The 18,541-nt window shown below is 36.3% G+C and overlaps 1 protein-coding gene across 3 annotated transcripts in view; it reads right to left on the bottom strand.

The window, feature by feature from the left end:
• Positions 1-229: 229 nt before the first annotated feature.
• The window catches only part of LOC132114520 (kazrin-A-like), a 37,576-nt gene continuing 19,264 nt past the window's right edge, over positions 230-18,541 (bottom strand). For 2 of the 3 annotated variants that reach the window (XM_059522677.1, XM_059522679.1), the window contains 14 exons: positions 11,726-11,917; positions 8,976-9,112; positions 8,686-8,856; positions 8,397-8,480; positions 7,436-7,595; positions 7,155-7,339; positions 6,565-6,688; positions 4,405-4,610; positions 4,071-4,189; positions 3,014-3,245; positions 2,706-2,807; positions 2,444-2,610; positions 2,145-2,265; positions 230-1,449 (listed from right to left, as the gene is read on the bottom strand). In XM_059522677.1, the coding sequence (XP_059378660.1) occupies positions 1,291-1,449; positions 2,145-2,265; positions 2,444-2,610; positions 2,706-2,807; positions 3,014-3,245; positions 4,071-4,189; positions 4,405-4,610; positions 6,565-6,688; positions 7,155-7,339; positions 7,436-7,595; positions 8,397-8,480; positions 8,686-8,856; positions 8,976-9,112; positions 11,726-11,917 (2,159 nt within the window). In that variant the 3' untranslated portion in view covers positions 230-1,290. The remainder of the gene's footprint in view (positions 1,450-2,144; positions 2,266-2,443; positions 2,611-2,705; positions 2,808-3,013; positions 3,246-4,070; positions 4,190-4,404; positions 4,611-6,564; positions 6,689-7,154; positions 7,340-7,435; positions 7,596-8,396; positions 8,481-8,685; positions 8,857-8,975; positions 9,113-11,725; positions 11,918-18,541) is intronic. The other variant, XM_059522678.1, reaches the window with a different exon arrangement.

Genomic DNA, 18,541 nt, shown 5'->3' with positions numbered 1-18,541 from the left:
CCATATAGCTGAGGTGCTTCCTCCTAGCTGTGTCTGTTTAAGTTCAGGAACGTCATATAACTTTTATCATAACAGGAACAAGGTGTGCTCTGAAATGTATTACGTATTTTTCTCAGTATAATGAAGTACATTATTTATCATGTGTGGGAAATTGTGGGAATTACAGGTATGATCTGTATCATATACTAGAAATATGTGAAACAAATACTTAACAAGAATACAACAATGTAAAAGAGAGAAAAAAAGTTTATTGTCTTAATGTATTGGGATAAAATAGGGAAGAAGTACCAGAGAGAAGACTTAAATAAAATTTAAGACCAGTTTTATATGGAGAACATGTTGTCCTGTCTTTCTCTGTAAAACATGTCCCTCCCTATAAGTTGCTTCAGAAAGTAATTTCATAAACGCATAAATAAACAAGTCATATCTTTGATCTTTGCACATTTACTGTGACAATTAGCCTAGCCCCTGCTAAAGCTTAGCACTGTGCATGACCTTGGAGTTGGTAGCATACTAGCTATGTTTAAATGGTATTGAAAATGTATATGTTGTTTTACAGCTGGGACACAAAAATAGCAGGTTTGAACCATTTGGTTAAGTAGAAGTAGAGGCAAATTTTAAATGGAGTTCTCAGAGATGTTGCATATTATACAAAACTGTGTCTGGGTGAGCATGTGTACTAAGCTGTAGAAATGGACCTGCTTTTAACCTACTGTGACCACGTGACTAAGTTAAACATAGTGGATATAATGTTCATCCAAGTAAATTCAAATAATCATCTAATTTAAATAATGATCTACTGTGTAACACAACATTTAACATTATTTTGTACAGTATTTTGTAGTACTACAGCTAATGTTATCAGAGTCTGTTTTCTAAATTGTACCCATTAAATGTGAAGATATTCATTTTATTGTGGGGGGGTCCAACTTTAACAATTTTCATGGTGGAGTTCTCACAAATCTTAGTTATAATTTTCAAGGGATATTTCACCCCGAATCCTCACACATTCCTTACCCTCACATGACAATAATTTCATCAAACATCTAAACAGATAAATAAATGTTTAGTGTGCCCTTTCAAATGCATTCTAAAGATCGTCTCACTTTGAGACAAATGAGTCCACAGTTTTACACAACATCATAAGGTCTACAAAGCAAAGCAAAGACCCCTACTGGCAAACTGAGAACTTTCATTGAGTTTTCAACAACATTCATCTTGAAAAAGGAAATAAAATCCCCCATTAGGGAGTGTCATGTTTTTCAACAGTAATCCTGATAGGAGAATGACTCAGACATTGGTGAGCTCAGCAGCAGAAAAATGTCGAACTGGGCAACGCTCTAGTTGTAGCGAGACCTCCTGAAGTCCATTCCTTGGAAATGACCCGGATCGGTTCTGGTGACTGATCTTCTGTCCAGTGAAATTCTTTGGGCTGAGACCGAGCTGCTCCTGTAGAAAGTAAATTGATCTATCAGATTTCTGATTCACTGGTGCTACAAACATTTGACCTTTAAGAATTATTCAAGCCATACTACAAATCTTCAGTCTCTCATTGTTATTGAGAACTACACTTCCATACCTTGAAAAGAGAGCACACAGTGGTTGTGCAAAGAGATTTATGCAAAGGATAAAGTGTTAACTAACTACATTTAAAGGAACTGTTCCCCAAAAAGGAAAATTCTGCCATCATTTACATTGTGTGTCATTCCAAACTATGGAACACACTTCTTTTTCAGAATATACATTTTCATTTCTTTCTAGATGTTCTTCACGACTTTCAATTGATTTACCCTTAAATGTGGCTAAGTATGTGACGGTACCAAATTTGTTGTGAAATTGCTGATATAATATGGTATTATCATGATTAAAAACTTTTTGATTTAGAACAAACAGAGCTGACACTAACATTTAAATACAATAAAGCTAAAAAAACAACAAAAAACTAAACATAAAAAGTATACAAATTTTTCAAACAGATTAAAGTGCAAAATAATCATTTTTTAACGTTATTTAATGCCTTAACATTAACAATGAACAATATTTGTTACAGACATTATGAAAATAAATATCCTATTAAGTCTTAAGTATTTAGTGCTTAATTTGTAAGAGTTTTAAAATTGTATGATTCAGCTTAATTGTTCTACCTTGACCCGTTTTAAAGACTGCTGATCATCATGCCAACTGGGTGATGAGCTACTTAGAGAACCCTGCCGTTGAAGTGTGGGCGGAGTCCCCAAAGGTTCGACTTCCTGATCAAGCCCTGCCCTGCTGACACAGACATCAGAGAAATCTGCATGACTCGACTGTCTCTTGATCATGTATGACAATACATTTATTCATTGAGAGATCTGCATTAGAGTTAGACACATCCAGTACAGCATCACTAACTGTGTCTAACTCTACAACAATACTAACAGACAGTGCGTCTCTCCTGTTCTCTCACCTGGCTGCACTGACAAGTGCCTTCATCTCTTCATTCAGGTGATGACGGACCATCAGCTTGTTGCATGGAATACATAAAGCTGCCGCCATGGTGTCAGAGCTGAAGGAGGGATCCAAAACCATGATGGCACCATGAACCCCACTGTTCTGAAGATTGTCAGCAAACTCCTAAATATGGAAAGATGTGTTTTTCTCTTGAGTTTTTCCAGTATACAAATGCCTACACTTTCTCTGTTAGCACTGCTGTACTCTCTCAGTGGTACCTTCAGATCAATCTCTTTAATCCATTTGATGATGCGACGACAGGTCCACACGACTGGGTCTGTGTTCTGATTCTCACTCTCTGATCGCCTGGATTGCAAAATCTGCAGCAGAACAGTTATTTGGTTATTTGTTGATAAGCTTCATTAACTTACTATATAGAGATCTCTATAAAATCAAGAGTTTGTTTTTCCAAGCTGTTATGTTTGTGATGGTTGTTGTTGCCTTTGGGTAAGGTTTGGTGCCATGTTAGGAATTCCCATCATGCTGTTCTTCTGGTTTATGTGTGTGTGTGTGTGTGTGTGTTTACCTCTTTGTCAAAGTTGAGTGTGTGTAGCAGCTGTATTCCCAGCAGCAGACTGTTCTGGTGGGCTTTTTTAGACATGTGCAGATGCTTCTCAAGGTCGGTGCGTGTGAGTGTACTTAGGAGACGTCCATCGACAAGGTGAGTGTGGAAGAACTGGGAATATTGAGGGAGTCCCACATCAGTCAGCCAGGCCTGAGCCACCCAGTGGTGATCCAGATCAGCTGCTTTAGAAAGGCTGAAAAACATGACCATGATAAAGAAAAAAAGAAAAAAGAAAATGTATAAATCTAGCAATAAATTCTTAGAAATGCACTCTTTGTGTTCATGCTGATTTCATGTGGTTTTGACACCATTTTCAAGAAAGGTTACTATTTAATGAATCTAAAAAGAAAACAAGTGACACGGCAACATTATTTTTGTTTGGTAATCAACATTATGACACAAACGTTACAGACTGAACTTAACTAATATTTACATTTTTTATAAAATAACTTCTGAAAATATCATGAATTATTAATAACATAAATACAGCAGCATTACGTTTTTGGGGAGTCACAACACTTAACATTAAATGGAATAGTGAGTCCTTTACTCACCCTCAGATCATAAATCAACCATATCTATTCGGAAGACTTTGATTCAGATGAATTAATTATACAATGCCTTAATTAATTAATTAATTAATTATTATTATTATTATTTTTATCTTCTAGGTTTTGGTTACCTGGACTTTCATTGGAGGGAATGAAACATTTAGGTTTTGTTAAAAAAATATTGTGTTCTTGAAATAAAATAACTTAAAAATAATTTGTGTTTTGAATCTTAACCAGGCGTATGGGTTTGGAATGACATGAGGGTGAGTAAATGATAAAATATACTTTTTTGGTGAACTATCTCATTTACATTTTACAATCTTAACCTTTATTTGTAATTAAAAAGAATGAATTGTCTGATATTTTTTAAGATAATTATTTACCTTGACACACAGAAAAGAAAATCTGCAGGGACCCTCTCCATGATATAATGTTTTTATTATTATTATTTATGATGTCTGTCTCACCCATGTCCTGATTCTGCATCCCTGTAGTCTTCAATGGCCAGACGGAGTTTCCTGCGGTGCATTGAATTACTGATACCTAAAACAAACTCCAGGTCCTCATCCGTAACACCTAACAAGACCTAACAAAACACACACACACACACACACACACACACACACACACACACACACACACAGACAGATTAGTGTTTAATTCTAAAATCCACAAACACTGCTTGTTTAAATAACCTATAGCATTCAGAGTTGATAAAATCAGTTTTGTATTTTAGAGTCTAAATTTTATACACTTGTGTAGATAAGTGTTCATGTATCATACTGACAAAGTCACGTCTACCTTCCCACTTTTAACGTTGTCTGCACAGGCCCGTATGTACATCGGCATGGCCATGATCACCTCCAGCCAAGCCTGCACGGTTCCTGCACGCCAACGGGACATGGGGGCCGTCCGCGCGAGCTCGACCTGCTGGAGCCGATCCAGTTGTTCCTCGCATTCTGATAGGCTCACACTGAGGCGGGCGGGGCTTGATAAACTGTCGGAGTCTAGATTGGTGGATGACGGGAGAGGGGCGGAACTTAATACGAGTTTGTATTCCATAATTTACGAGTATAATCACCGTGCTCTCTCAGGTGAAGATGTATACGGTACCATAAACACAAAATATATTAATTCAGAGCTAAGAAGTTAGATACATGTTCTGGAACACATTTTCCCCCTCCATTTACATCGTAGTTTTTGAACACCGGCCACTAAAGCATCTGTTAAAGCGTCTTGTGTGCGAACCAGTAATTTCACCAGTAGGCGGCAGCACTAAACCGCCTTCAAAAACTGCAATAAACCCAAGCGCCCATACATTTGTTGATAATAGCGTTGTTTCTTAAAGCATATGGTTCCATAGGTTGTAAATTAATGACTGACAAAACAGGTGGCTGCTGCTAAGTGCTTGTAAAGCGTAAATGTTGTTGGAAAAGACATAAACTGGTTTTGCCTGATAAGATACTGCTCATCTACACAAGCAATTCATAGATGAAAACATTTTTCCTCTTTCTCTAATAAAGCTTCATTATCAGGACTGCAGGGTTTGCACATCACCAGGAGCTAATGAGACCAAAATGACTTTGAGAGCCCCATAAAGACTTCAAAGTGAGATAAAAAAAAAAAAAAAAAAAAAAAAAAAAAAAAAGTACACAACCACACACACATATGCTCCATGTGGTTAAGGATATTTAGTAATGAGTTAGTTCATTATGATCACACGCTCTCTACTACCTGAGTGCCACCAGGCAGTTGATGAAGTAGAAAAAGACAAGCTCAAGTGTCAAAACACAATTACAAAGAGCAAAGAAGCCACACACTGTTCAGTGTTTTTGATTTTATTTCAAAATAGTCTGTAGTTATATAACTTATTCCCATTTTCATTTCCATGCCATTTAAAGTTCCATGCTATTCAGCACCAGCCTGAGCCAAACGCAGCAGGGAAACGAGAGCCGTCTCTCCATCTCCAGCTGATGAAGAACACACTACATTCTCTGAAAACTCATTTATTTCTTCATTTCATGTCAGTGCAATATTGAAATGTACACAATGGTTGGAATCTGCCACTGAATGATAGCTAGCATTGATTTCAGAAAAATAAAAATAATAGACTATAAATACAAAGTTTAATGGTTGAAAGGCCCTGTAGAGTAAAGGTAATCTAGTTCCCACTTGTAAAGCAACATGCGAAACTACTGTAGAGCTCTATGTCATACCCTGCTTTATTAAAGGTACAGTAATAATTTCCATGACAACTATCCTAAGTTTTTATTATAACCAGTGATCTGGGTTTTGTATCTCCACACAGTTCTCAGATCAGTTTTGGCCTCCTGGTTACTGTTGTTTGAAGGCAGTTGTCAGAGTTAAGTGTGTGTAACGGTGATTATAAACTCTCCTGTGGGAAAGGCAGGACGAGCCACTGCTCACTTAAAGTCACACACTACATAAAATGTCCACATATCAGAATATGCTGCAGTTAGATGAGTAGATATACTTTGGATCACTGTGTGAAATAGCAAATGTCTTTTTTGGGTTTTCACACACCGAGGGTCCTGCTGGCTTCCGACAGGAGAGTTCCATCAATATGTTTAACACAAAGGTTAAAAACAGACAATGAGCGTTAAATGATATAAAAGGCATCTGGAAACACTTACAAGCACTGAGTGCACAATGACTATTATTTACACATTCAGCAGTCCATCAAGTTTCCAGTGAGATGCTAAAGTGGATAAAAAATGAACACACACACACACACACACACACACACACACACTGGGCAGGATTGGGTCTATTGTGGCACAGTTTGGAATCACAATGTACAGTCAAGCTTGTGCTCATAAAGATGGCAGCGATAGGAAGGGACACACACACACACACACACAGAAACAAGTGTTTGAGGGGGCTCTCAGCAGCGTCACCAGTCACCATCCTCCTCTATGTAGTATTCAGGTGTGTTACTACCATCAAACAGAGTGGGGTCCAGAGACTTTCTTTGCTTTCCTCGACCGAACACCCGCGACAGAGAGCTCAGACCCATCCTCTCTTTCTTCTTTCTGCGTCTCTGCTCCTCTAGATCCTCTAAAGACTGGAGACAGGGATAAAGAAAGAAATAATAAGCAATAGAAGGTGATGCATCAAAAATGAGCAGAGAAACTATTCTGTATCATGGCACAATAAACATGAAGGTTGTCATAATATCTCAATCTCAATCTCAATCACTTCACAACCAAGGCATGCACTACAAATAACTTCAGCATTTTACCTCTGCTCTAACATGTTTCCTATTCTAGCCATGTTATAATCCTATAAATATTGTTAAATATAGTATACTATGAATATTGTTAACCCTAAAATTGTTAGATGTGTTTGTAAGTCTCTTTGGATAAAGAGTTTGCTAAATGAATACATGTAAATGTGCATGTAAATGTATTGTGGTTTAGATGTCAGGTAAACAGTACCAGGCCACACTACTGTATTACATTTGTCCTTTTGTGCAAGTGTTTTGCAATTCAAAGAGTGTCAAAGTGAGTGGAATGCTGTGTCTGTCTTACATTGCAGAGGGAGTTTGTTCTGTGTCGTGGTGAACTTGAAGGTGTTGAGGATCTCTCTCCCTCTGTCACCGAGGCGTCTGAGCTGACTGACATCTGTTTAGAGTGACACGGACTGATCCTGGCTGCGGCTGATGACATCACGCTGATGCCGTCAGCATCGCACACGCATGGTGATGCTTTCAGCACTAACAGACACAAACATTAGGAGAGTTAGGAGGCTGATTTGAACTCCATTTAGATCTTTGAACAGACAGGTCTTTGCTGTATGTATGTGTGCGTACCCTGTCTGTCCATCGAGTGGTAAAGGTTTTGTCGTATCGCTGCAGTCAGAGGAAGCTCTGCATGCATCGCCCACTCTTGGTTGCCGTTGATGACAGTTTCTGTGGGCATGGCTAGTGAGTGCCGCTTAGGAACATCCTTAGTGAGAGTAGATGGTTTTGCCTGGAACACACAAACAGATTTAATTCAATACGTTCAATACGTAGTATTGTAAACAAATGTAAAACATGAAAATGAATGTATAGTACTGCCCAGAATAACTGCTCCGAATGCTTCACAGTAGAGCCAGTCTGGAGCTAAAGTCATGTAATTTAATAGGCCCAAACAGAATCTGCACTCATACAGAAAATGTTACATATGTCTGAAAGTGAACCATCTACAATTCTACACCTCCCTTATGTGTTAATTTCTTTTTCCCAGTGTTCCTACATCATTTGACCAATAAAATATTCATAACTTCTCTAGTTTTTTGTGTCTGCTGAATACAGATTTTCAAAAAAAAAATTTGGTTTAAACTTTTTCATATTTAATTTTGCTATCTTTTTTACCTTTATAATGTGTGTGTGTGTGCATTTTATAGAAATATTTATATTTCCATTTGTCTGTTTCGGTGTATAATCAGTGCAGAAAATGCTGAAAAACTGGGCAGAATCTATGGTGGGCCTAGTTCAAAATAATTTTAAACCACAGTCATGCCAGAACACAAGCCAAAAAGAACACCACCACCGCATCTTCATTATCATTGGTTTAGAATGATTCCCAAGCTCCTAAACATTCTACTGAACTAGCATGCAGAGAAGAACATTCACAGTGATGGAACAGAACCACTCATGCTATTTCCATTCCATTTACACTATGAGTTTGTTCTCAAAACAAAATACACGTGCAACCAATCAAGTTGACCATATTGGATGAGGAGTCAACACTGCAGACCAATCAAAGAAAGACCCTGGCTGATCTTACCGACACGGTTTTAGGTGAGGCTGGTCTTTCTGGAGATCGAACAAACACTCGACTCTCTAGTTTCTGAGCCATAAAGTTACTCATCTGTTAAAGAAACACACACATAAACAAAAGCGCACACGCACACACAACTCAACACTGACATTTTAAACTACTCAGTTGACAGATTGTTTGAAGACACATGAAGAAATTCTATATAAGATGAACACTTCAAATATCTCTAGACTCAACTCTTCCACTTAGAAGACATAAAGTAGGATACCCTGCTTTTCTAAACTGTGTATCTCACCATAGTCAGTTCAGCTTCCAGCTCTTTGATCCTGTTCTCTTTCAGGTCCAGTGCAGATCGGAGTGCACTTGCATATTCTGTGGCTTCTTTGGTGTGACGGCGTAGGTCCCACTTCTCCCGTTCTAACAAATCTTTTTCCCTTGCCAAAACTCTGACTGCATCCTCACTCTCCTGCAACACATAAATAGGAAGTGTGTGTAATACTGAAGCATGTGTGGAATTTATGGATGCACTTTAAAGTTGTTTTCTAGCATGGATGCATGAGATATACATGTATGCGAGTAAAATACTTTTCGGTGTTGCTCATAGTTGCGTATGAAGTCTCGTAGCTGCTCCTCACGGCTCTCCAGTGTTGTGTAGAGCTGCTGCATCTGATTCACCAGATCAGTTCTTTCCAACCTCAAATGCTTCCTGTCTGCCCTCATTGCTAGGAAAAAACAACAACAACAAATTATATATATATATATATATATATATATATATATATACATACACATACCCACACATGCATACACACTTATGGTTTACTAATGTTGCTTGTAAGAACTTATGGGTTAAAAATCACAATTTTGAGAGAGAAAAAAATTGCAGCACATCTGATTAAACATTAATAATAACAAATGTGTCTTGAGCACAAATCAGTATATTAGAATGATTTCTAAAGGATCATGTGACACCGAAGACAATAAAGAGAAATGAAAATTCAGCAAATAAAGTACACTTTAAATTATATTAAAATAGAAGACCGTTATTTTAAATTGTAATAACTGTTTTACTGAATTTATCATCAAATAAATGCAGCCTTTGTGAGCAAAGAGCCTTCTTTCAAAAACACTAAACATCTTAACCAATCCCAGACGTTTGAAATATAGTGTACAGTACTTGATGCCACATGATTATAGGTATAATTTATGTCTGTTGCACTAATTCCAAAGTTGAATACATAAGAGTTACAGTTTATAACAAGTCCTAACCCTGAGTGAAAGCAAAACCAATCCTTAGTTGATACTTAGCAAGCACCAATAATTAAAGAAAACAAACCAAAATAAAAAAAGGAGAAAATAAAATAAGCAATAATTATTGTCTCCACAGAAAATGAAAATAGTCCTTTGAACTTTGCATTGTGTTTTATAGTCTAAAATGCTGTTTCAAAAGGTTCTGTGCTCCTCTGCTAGTCTTGTCCTGACAAATCTGAAGTGCTTTACAACCTTGACAATCAACCTTCTGCTCTGCTTTAAACATTATGAATTAAAATCATATTCATAAAGATCTTACAGAGAGGCAAAAAACAGAAAACATGAACGATATCGGAGAAGAACAAGAAAAAGATTAACTCATCTACCCATTATAATGGAGAGACTTCTTTTGATAAAATATTGCATGTATATTGATTAAAGATTGCTATGAATTCACCTGTCAGTGAAGTTAATATTACGCCTCAAAAATGCTCTGCATTTGCCATTTGGATTGTGGTCTCCATCAATTTAAATACATAAATACGGTTTAATTTGCATGTAACCATTCCCATTTACACATAACTATTATTCTCTTGATGTCCAAGATGTCCATTTTCACACACCATTCCCCCTCTCTCTCCCTCTTTTTCCTCTTCCAGGGTGTCTCTCTCTCCAGCTGGCTGTGGTTAATACTATGTGATAACAGAGGCAGTAATTGACTGTTTTAGGTTGTTTGTAGCCTCTGCTCTGACTTGCAAATTGCAGCTCGTGTTTTCCAAGGACATTGAGTCCATTCACCCACCACTTAAAGACTCATTATACAGGAGCCAAAAGACACACAAAAAGCCTTTTACTCACATTAATGTACACACACACACACACACACACGAACACCTGGTAGGAGGTGGAGAGAGATTGTGTATAGCAGTGAACATTCAGATCAGTAAATCCAGGAAGATCAAGAGCTATTCAATTTCCTCCCAAACTGTGTTTAATTAAATATTGGATATCCCTTTTCCATTAGCTCATACACAAATCACATTATTAGTTATTTGAGTTTTCTTTATCCTTCCATCTTTTGCTGAAATGGATTTCTATAGCAGAAATGCATGATGGTTGTTTCAAATTGACAATTTTCATTAGTGATTTCAGTAGGCCATTCCCGCCAACGCAGAAGGTGATATGAGCAGGTTTTGCCACACATATACTGTATACACACACACACACACACAAAGTCAGCACTGGGGTAAAGTTACTGCTAAAATGAGCACAGAAGACAGCACCCACAATGCAAAGCTGTTTGGGTGCTACTGTCGTTCAGTTTAACAGTTTAACTCTACCTGATCTAGAAGGCGAAACATGAGACCATCTAGTGCAGCATTACTCTCTCACACTAGGCTTTGAAGGTCACGGGAGAAAGTAGATTTCAAGACTAAGACAAACCAAGGACAGCAAAATCCCTCGATACCTAAACATGGAGAATATTATGCTAGTTTTGTGGTCAGTGCTGTTCTGATTACTTCTGCATTTCACAGCTCCAGAGCTGAAAAATGAGCCGCAGGATAAAATAAAAGAGGAGCGATGAGGTCCAAATGGCTTCGAGGAATTTCAGTTTCTGCAGATTTAAAATGGTGCAGTCAAAACACCTTCTGCTCCTGAAGAGTGGTCATGATATTGGATCAAATCACTTGCCTGAGACTCATATAAAGAAATAATTTCACTTGGATGTTATAAGTTGCACTATAACTAGTAAATGAAGCAAAACTGTCTGTCTTCATTTCAGGCTGCAAAGCATCAAAATGTGATTTTTTTAAAGGGGGGGTGCATCTTTTCTATACCCAATGTAGGTATATAATATAACTCAATTATTGTAAATTAAACTAAAATGTACCAAAAATAAATGCATTACTTAAATAAATGAATTAAGGACTCTTGATTAATTTTGAACAGTTTATGAACACAGTATTTGTTTTCACTGAGAAAGGGGTTTGGGCTTGTTTGTCTGTTGTTCATTTCAAAATGCCAGGTCTTGCGCTGGCTGAGAGCTGGGGGTGAAAGGTTACGCTCATGGCATTCATTCCTACCTAGTAATGCTTCCTTTGCTCTGTCAAGCTCCTGCTCTTTCTGTGTTAGCTGCACACGGAGTTGTGAGATAGACAGCAGCTCCACAGAGCAGCCTCCTCCTGTCTCCTCCAGCTCGCGATTCAACATCTCCCTGACCTGCTTCAGCACTGACACCTCCTCCTGCAGACGCACCACCTCCTCGTGCAGCAGCACTACAGAGAAAGGGACAAAGAGAGAATAATTGAACATTATAACGCATCACTGTGATAGTTTTCCGATTTGTTTTTCAATAGTTGAATGTTTCTAATTATTAAATTATTTACTTTTATTGTTATCAGAAGTGGCATTGAACCAAGTGGATTTTAAATGCAACAGCTAAATAAATGCATACATACATACATAAAGATACAGCAAGTATGCATTAAATTGATAAAATGTGACAGTAAAGACACTTAATGTTACAAAACACACACATATACATATACATATATATATACATATACATATATATATTCACATATATATATATATATATACACACATATATATATATATATACACACATATATATATATATATATATACACACATATATATATATACACATATATACACATATATATATACACATATATACACACATATATATATATATATATATATATACACACACATATATATATATATATACACACATATATATATATATATATATATATACACATATATATATATATACACATATATACACACATATATATATATACACATATATACACATATATATATACACATATATATATATATATACACACATATATATATATATATATACATATATATATATACACATATATATATATACATATATATATACATATATATATACATATATATATATATACACATATATATACACATATATATATATATATATATGTACACACACACACAGTATATACACACACAGTGCTGCTTGAAATTTTATGAACCCTTTATAATTTTCTATAGATCTGCATAAATATGACCCAAAACATAAAAATGTCTCTTAAGTCCTGAAAGTAGACAAAGAGAACCCAATCAAACAAATGGGACAAAAATATTTTTTTGTCATTTATTCATTGAGAAAAATTATCCAGTGTTACATATCTGTGAGTGGCAAAAGTATGTGAATCTTTGCTTTCAGTATCTGGTGTGAACCCCTCTTGCAGCAATAACTGCATGTAACTGTTTCTTGTAAGTCCTGCACAACGATGTTGTTGGGTTTTTTCCAAAGAACTGCTTGATTCAGGTCCTTCCACAACATTTTAATTGGATTAAGGTCTGGCCATTCCAAAACATTATGTTTGTTCTTCTTTAACCATCCTTTGGTAGAATGACTTGTGTGATTGGGGTCATTGTCTTGCTGTATCATGACCCACTTTCTCTTGAGATTCAGTTCTCGGACAGATGTCCTGACATTTCCCTTTAGAATGTGCTGGTATAATTCAGAATTCATTGCTACATCAATGATGGCAAGCCGTCCTGGCCCAGATGCAGCAAAACAGGCCCAAACCATGATACTATCACCACCATGTTTCACAGATGGGATAAGCTTCTCACGCCAGAATGCAGTGTGTTCTTTTCTCCAAACATAACGCTTCTCATTTAACCCAAAATGTTTAAATTAGGTTTTGGTCTCATCCATCTATTAAACCTTTCTACAATATTCCTCAGTCTTGTCCACATGATCTTTAGCAAACTGTAGACAATCAGCAATGTTTTTTTTTGGAGAGTAGAGACTTTCTCCTCGCAACTCTGCCATGCGCAGCATAGTTGTTCAGTGTTCTCATGAACATTAATATTAGTCAACACAAGAAAGGCTTTTAGAAACTTACACCGGATTCCTTTGCAACCTCGCAGACTATTATACATCTTGCTTTTTAGAATGATTTTTGTTGGTGGACCACTCCTGAGGAGGGTAACAGTGGTCTAGAATTTCCTCCATTTGTACTCAATATGTCTGACTGTGGATTTGGGGAGTCCAAACTCTTCAGTGAAGGCTTTGTAACATTTTCTAGCCTGATGAGCAACCGCAACTTTTTTTCTGAAGTCCTCTTCTTTGTTTGTGCCATGATATACTTCCACAAACATGATCAGACTTTGAAAGATCCCTGTTCTCTAAATAAAATAGGGCACGCACTGACACCTGTTAGTCATCCCACTGGTTAAAAAACACCTCTAAACTGGTGGACTCTAACCTCACCTTCAAATAAACTGCTAATTCACATACTTTTGCCACTACTAGATGTGTAATATTGGATCACTTTCCTGAATAAATAAATGACAAAGAAAATATTTTTGTCTCATTTGTTTGATTGGGTTCTCTGTCTACTTTCAGGACTTGTGTGAAAATCTAATCATGCGTTGGGTAATATTAATAGAAAATTCTAAAGGGTTAACAAACTCAAGCAGCACTACACACACACACAATATATATATATATATATATATATATATATATATATATATATATATATATATATATATATATATATATATATATATATATATATATATACATACAACCTCTAACCATGATTATAACACACAATATGCCTAAAGTGCTTTACTGGAATGCCAATCAGCATCCAGGACCAGAACTATTGTATATAATTTGAAGTATGAAAAGAAAATCCTTCAAAGTATTCCATCAATTCAACGCCATGAACAATATGCAAATATACCACCTACTTGCATAGCAAGTAGATCACCTTAAGTGTTGGTACACAAGCATGAGAGCATTCCTGTCATTTCTGCGAAGCTATAGAAACTAAAAGCGTAGGTAAAGGGTGAGATGGAATGTCAAATACATTTTTTTAAAGGCTAGTGATGACAAAATCACACAGAATCAACAAAGCTAAAAATTACACATACATACTGTATATATATATGCATAATTCTGCACATGTGCAACAGAATCACACAAACATGAACTGCACTTATTATGATCTTTGTGCTTTAACTTTTTAAATAGCACTTCTGGATTTGCACAAATAGATAAATGTACAGTAGTGCATGAATAAAATCATACAGCAAAAAACAGTGTGTGTGTGTGTGTGTGTGTGTGTGTGTGTGTGTGTGTCATTCATAATGAGATTTGACCGGTGTCTCTCTGCCTCATAGCCATTTATGTGGTGCGTTTAGGTTTGTTTGAGTTGTTTCCAAATTCTGAAGAGTTCAGTTCAGTCACGTGTGCTCTTCATTTAAAGTCTGATTCATTCTCTATTCTCTCAGCAAGACGATGGTCACATGAGTCTAAAAGCAAAACAATCTTAACATTCACATCATAGTTAGCTTTGAATGTGGGATTTGAAACAGATGAGGAATCCTGAACACCTGGTGTTCCTCCTTGTCAGAGCAGGCTGAAGTCTTGACACAGGCATCTAATGCAGCTCTAGAATCTGCTTTCGTTTACTTTCAGTCAACAGATACGAGACAGCATACAGATCTGGCAGGCTGTATTATACGGATTAGAGCTGTAAGACCTCTGCATCAACTAATCCAACAATGAGCCTCTAGAATGCAGATGCGACTCTAGATTAGCTGGGTTCAGAGAAGGGTTACAGTTGGCTCTAGTTTGAAGCTTCTTGTCCATACAGGAATTTTGTATTGTTCAATATTAATTCAGCTGGACTCTTTGTGCTTGCTATTTTGTCCCTTCAAAAATAGGATATCAGGGCTGATTTACACAAGTGGAAACAATGTCCTGATCAAGCATGCTCATCATGTATGTAGTGGCCCAAAAATGCCATTTAATCCATGTTCATTGCATTAGGGGAAAAAAAATCAAACCAATTAAGACACTTGACCTTTATTTAGAACTAGTTTAACCTCACTAAGCCATTTTTCCTTCCAGTTCCACTTGAGGTCTTTAAAATAAATGCCACTTGGTTTAATGATTTGTTAACCAAGGCAATGACATGAATACATTTTGTGACAAGAGCGTAAAACATATAGAGGGAGAGGCATCTAAGGGCTTCTCATGCAATGATTTTCATTTAATTTAAAGAGTCCTGAGTGTTTTGGCCTTTGATGACATTACAGAAAAAGGGCAACGATCTGATAGCCACTTTCTGAAGAGTTTAATTCTATTAGTGTAGTCAACCACAAAAGAAGTCTGCCAGCCTTAGGGAGAAGACTAGAGAAGGACTGATCACTGAAATACAGCAGAATATCTCACAGCACCATAAACTGCATTTCAAAAAATAACAGTGATCGTCTGCAGTAAAAGTTCCCTTTTATCAGATAAACATCTGCTTCATACACATGAAGTTTGGACTTGATAATGAAGAGACTGCTGGCTTGTGATGTGTGTGTGTCTGTGTGTGGGTTTCTGTCCTGGAAAGCTTGTGCTTCAGTTTAAGTAGAGTGGGATGAAGTGATGCCAGGCCTGTCCTGTGTGATAAATACAACTCCCAAAGTCCCACCACCATGCTCAGTGTTAACCATCTTGAAGGTGGGGAATTTTGATGCAAACAGCTCTGCGACATTGCATCACTGCATGTTTTGCTGGCTTTCACAAATGGATTTTACAATAGACAGAATGCTGATGACATGTAAAAAAGCCATTTCTCTTATATTTTCATCATTTAACTGGACAGACAAGAAAAAAAGATTTAACACTTTGTCCCCAATCCAGTCCTGTGGAGTAACTGACAAAAATTATTTAATAAGGATATAAGACATTTTCAAGTTAACTTCCTACTACTGATTAAGAAATGTTTATGTTTGAGTGCTTCAAATGTTCATTTAGTTAGTCCTATGTGCATGACGCTTCCACATCACACAAAGAGGGAGTTTTGGTACCAAGCATAAAATGAGAAAGCAAATTGGACATTATTTTGTTACTGTGTAATATAAATATTATTATAAAATATTAAATATAATATTATAATATTTTAAATATACATTTTAATAATAATAATAATAATTGTAATATTATGTGCACACCATTTAACCTTTAGAAATTCTTCTTGGAAGTCTTCTGCAACAGCTTCTAAAAATATATATTTTATGCAAATATTTACTTTAACCTAGTCTAAAGTTCATGTCCATTTGTTAACAACAAATGGTGTGTGTGTGTGTGTGTGTGTGTGACTGTTTGAAAATAAACAATCTTGATGATGCAACAGGTTATTCTGATGCCTCATTGCATTTACAACAACGAATTTGAAAACCACTATCAGCAAATACATCATCTGATCACACACATGAACCCTCTCCCAGTGAAACCAGTCTTGCAGCTACAAAGAAACGTTTGCTCCTCTCCGTTTCTCTATAGCCTGGAAATGCTCACTATCACTCATTTACTCACCTGCATTCACCTCTCATCCCTCACTGTCGTCTACACCAAGTCAAATGCTCCAGACCTAAAAGAACCTCAGCTATCATCTCCTGTACTGAATCCAAGAGCAAGCCAAATTCAAAAGCTCAAACTCACTCTTCACCTGACAAGAGCGACTCCCACTGGTTTACAGATTTGAACTGTCCTCAGGAGCTACAACTGACACCACTGTTCAACACACACACAACTGAAACACACACACAAACCGGGCTAAAGGAAAGGAAGGATCTAGGGTCAAGGTGCAGAATTTCAAGCAGGTAATGACTCTTTACAAATACATCCATACAAACACACACACACACACTGTGTCTCTCTGTCTCTCTCTCTCTCTCTCTCTCTCTCTCTCTCTCTCTCTCTCTCTCTCTCTCTCTCTGAAGTTAACAATCAAAAGCTAACACACGGTTCTCATAAAACCCCTAGTATTGGCATCCATCTTCATTCAGTTGTTTTTCTCAATCAGGTTTGATCCCAGTATCTCAGTTTGTGTGTGTGTCTTCCAATTTATTGTAACAGACTAAATTGAAAGATGACACTAACACAGCACATGTTGTCAAGCATTTCATCTGCAAGAAATTCACTTTGTGAGTAATTGGTAATAAAAACTGACTTTGATCTACATTTGGTATTACTTTACAATAACATCTTATTAGTTAAAGTCAGTTAATGTGTAAATTACAATGAGAAACACATTTCCTACAGTATTTAATTGTTAACATTAGGTTAGCATTGTTTGTTGTTTATTTTAAGTCCATTAAATAATATTATTAGCTAACTTTTAATTTTAATAATATATCCACCTAAGAGAAAAAAAACATTTATAATTTTAATGTGTCTGGCTTCCGGTGTCATCCGCTTCCAGCTATTTTTAGCTGTACAAAACAGCTTGTTTTGGTGCTTGATATTGCAAACTGGTGTGTCTTACCATATTAATTTAGTGTATTATCTTAATTATGGACACGGTTTGTAGTGCAAACAGTTTTACCTTGACAGTTTTTGTTGTTCTTCTTGTTATTTTCCTACAGTGGGTAATGAATCGGAAGTCTCGCACATTCAAAGAAAATAGCTCACTTCTGCGTTGAAAAACAAGGTGGATAAGATTAATAAATGCTTTAGAAGTATTATAGAAGTTATTGTAAGTATTTATGTTAACTAATGTAAATTAACTAATGTTGATAAACTGAACCTTAAAGTGTGACAATATTTCTCTTCTGCAGTTTTAAATTCAAAATAATATTAAAATAATATTTGTATAATATTTAAAATAAATATTTAAGATTTTTATTATAGTTATGATAAAATATAAAACTAGTCATATCCATTTTAAAGATCCAATTATTCAGTCTGAATCTTTAATGGAACCTCTACATTATAGTAAGAAGGATTTATCACACATCAGACAATTATAATGTAAACCCATATATTCCAAACAGCTAAAGCAACTAATATCATT

This window comes from Carassius carassius, chromosome 34, assembly GCF_963082965.1.
Source record: "Carassius carassius chromosome 34, fCarCar2.1, whole genome shotgun sequence".
NCBI classification, from domain to species: Eukaryota; Metazoa; Chordata; class Actinopteri; order Cypriniformes; family Cyprinidae; genus Carassius; species Carassius carassius.
This window is presented reverse-complemented; position numbering and strand designations above follow the sequence as displayed.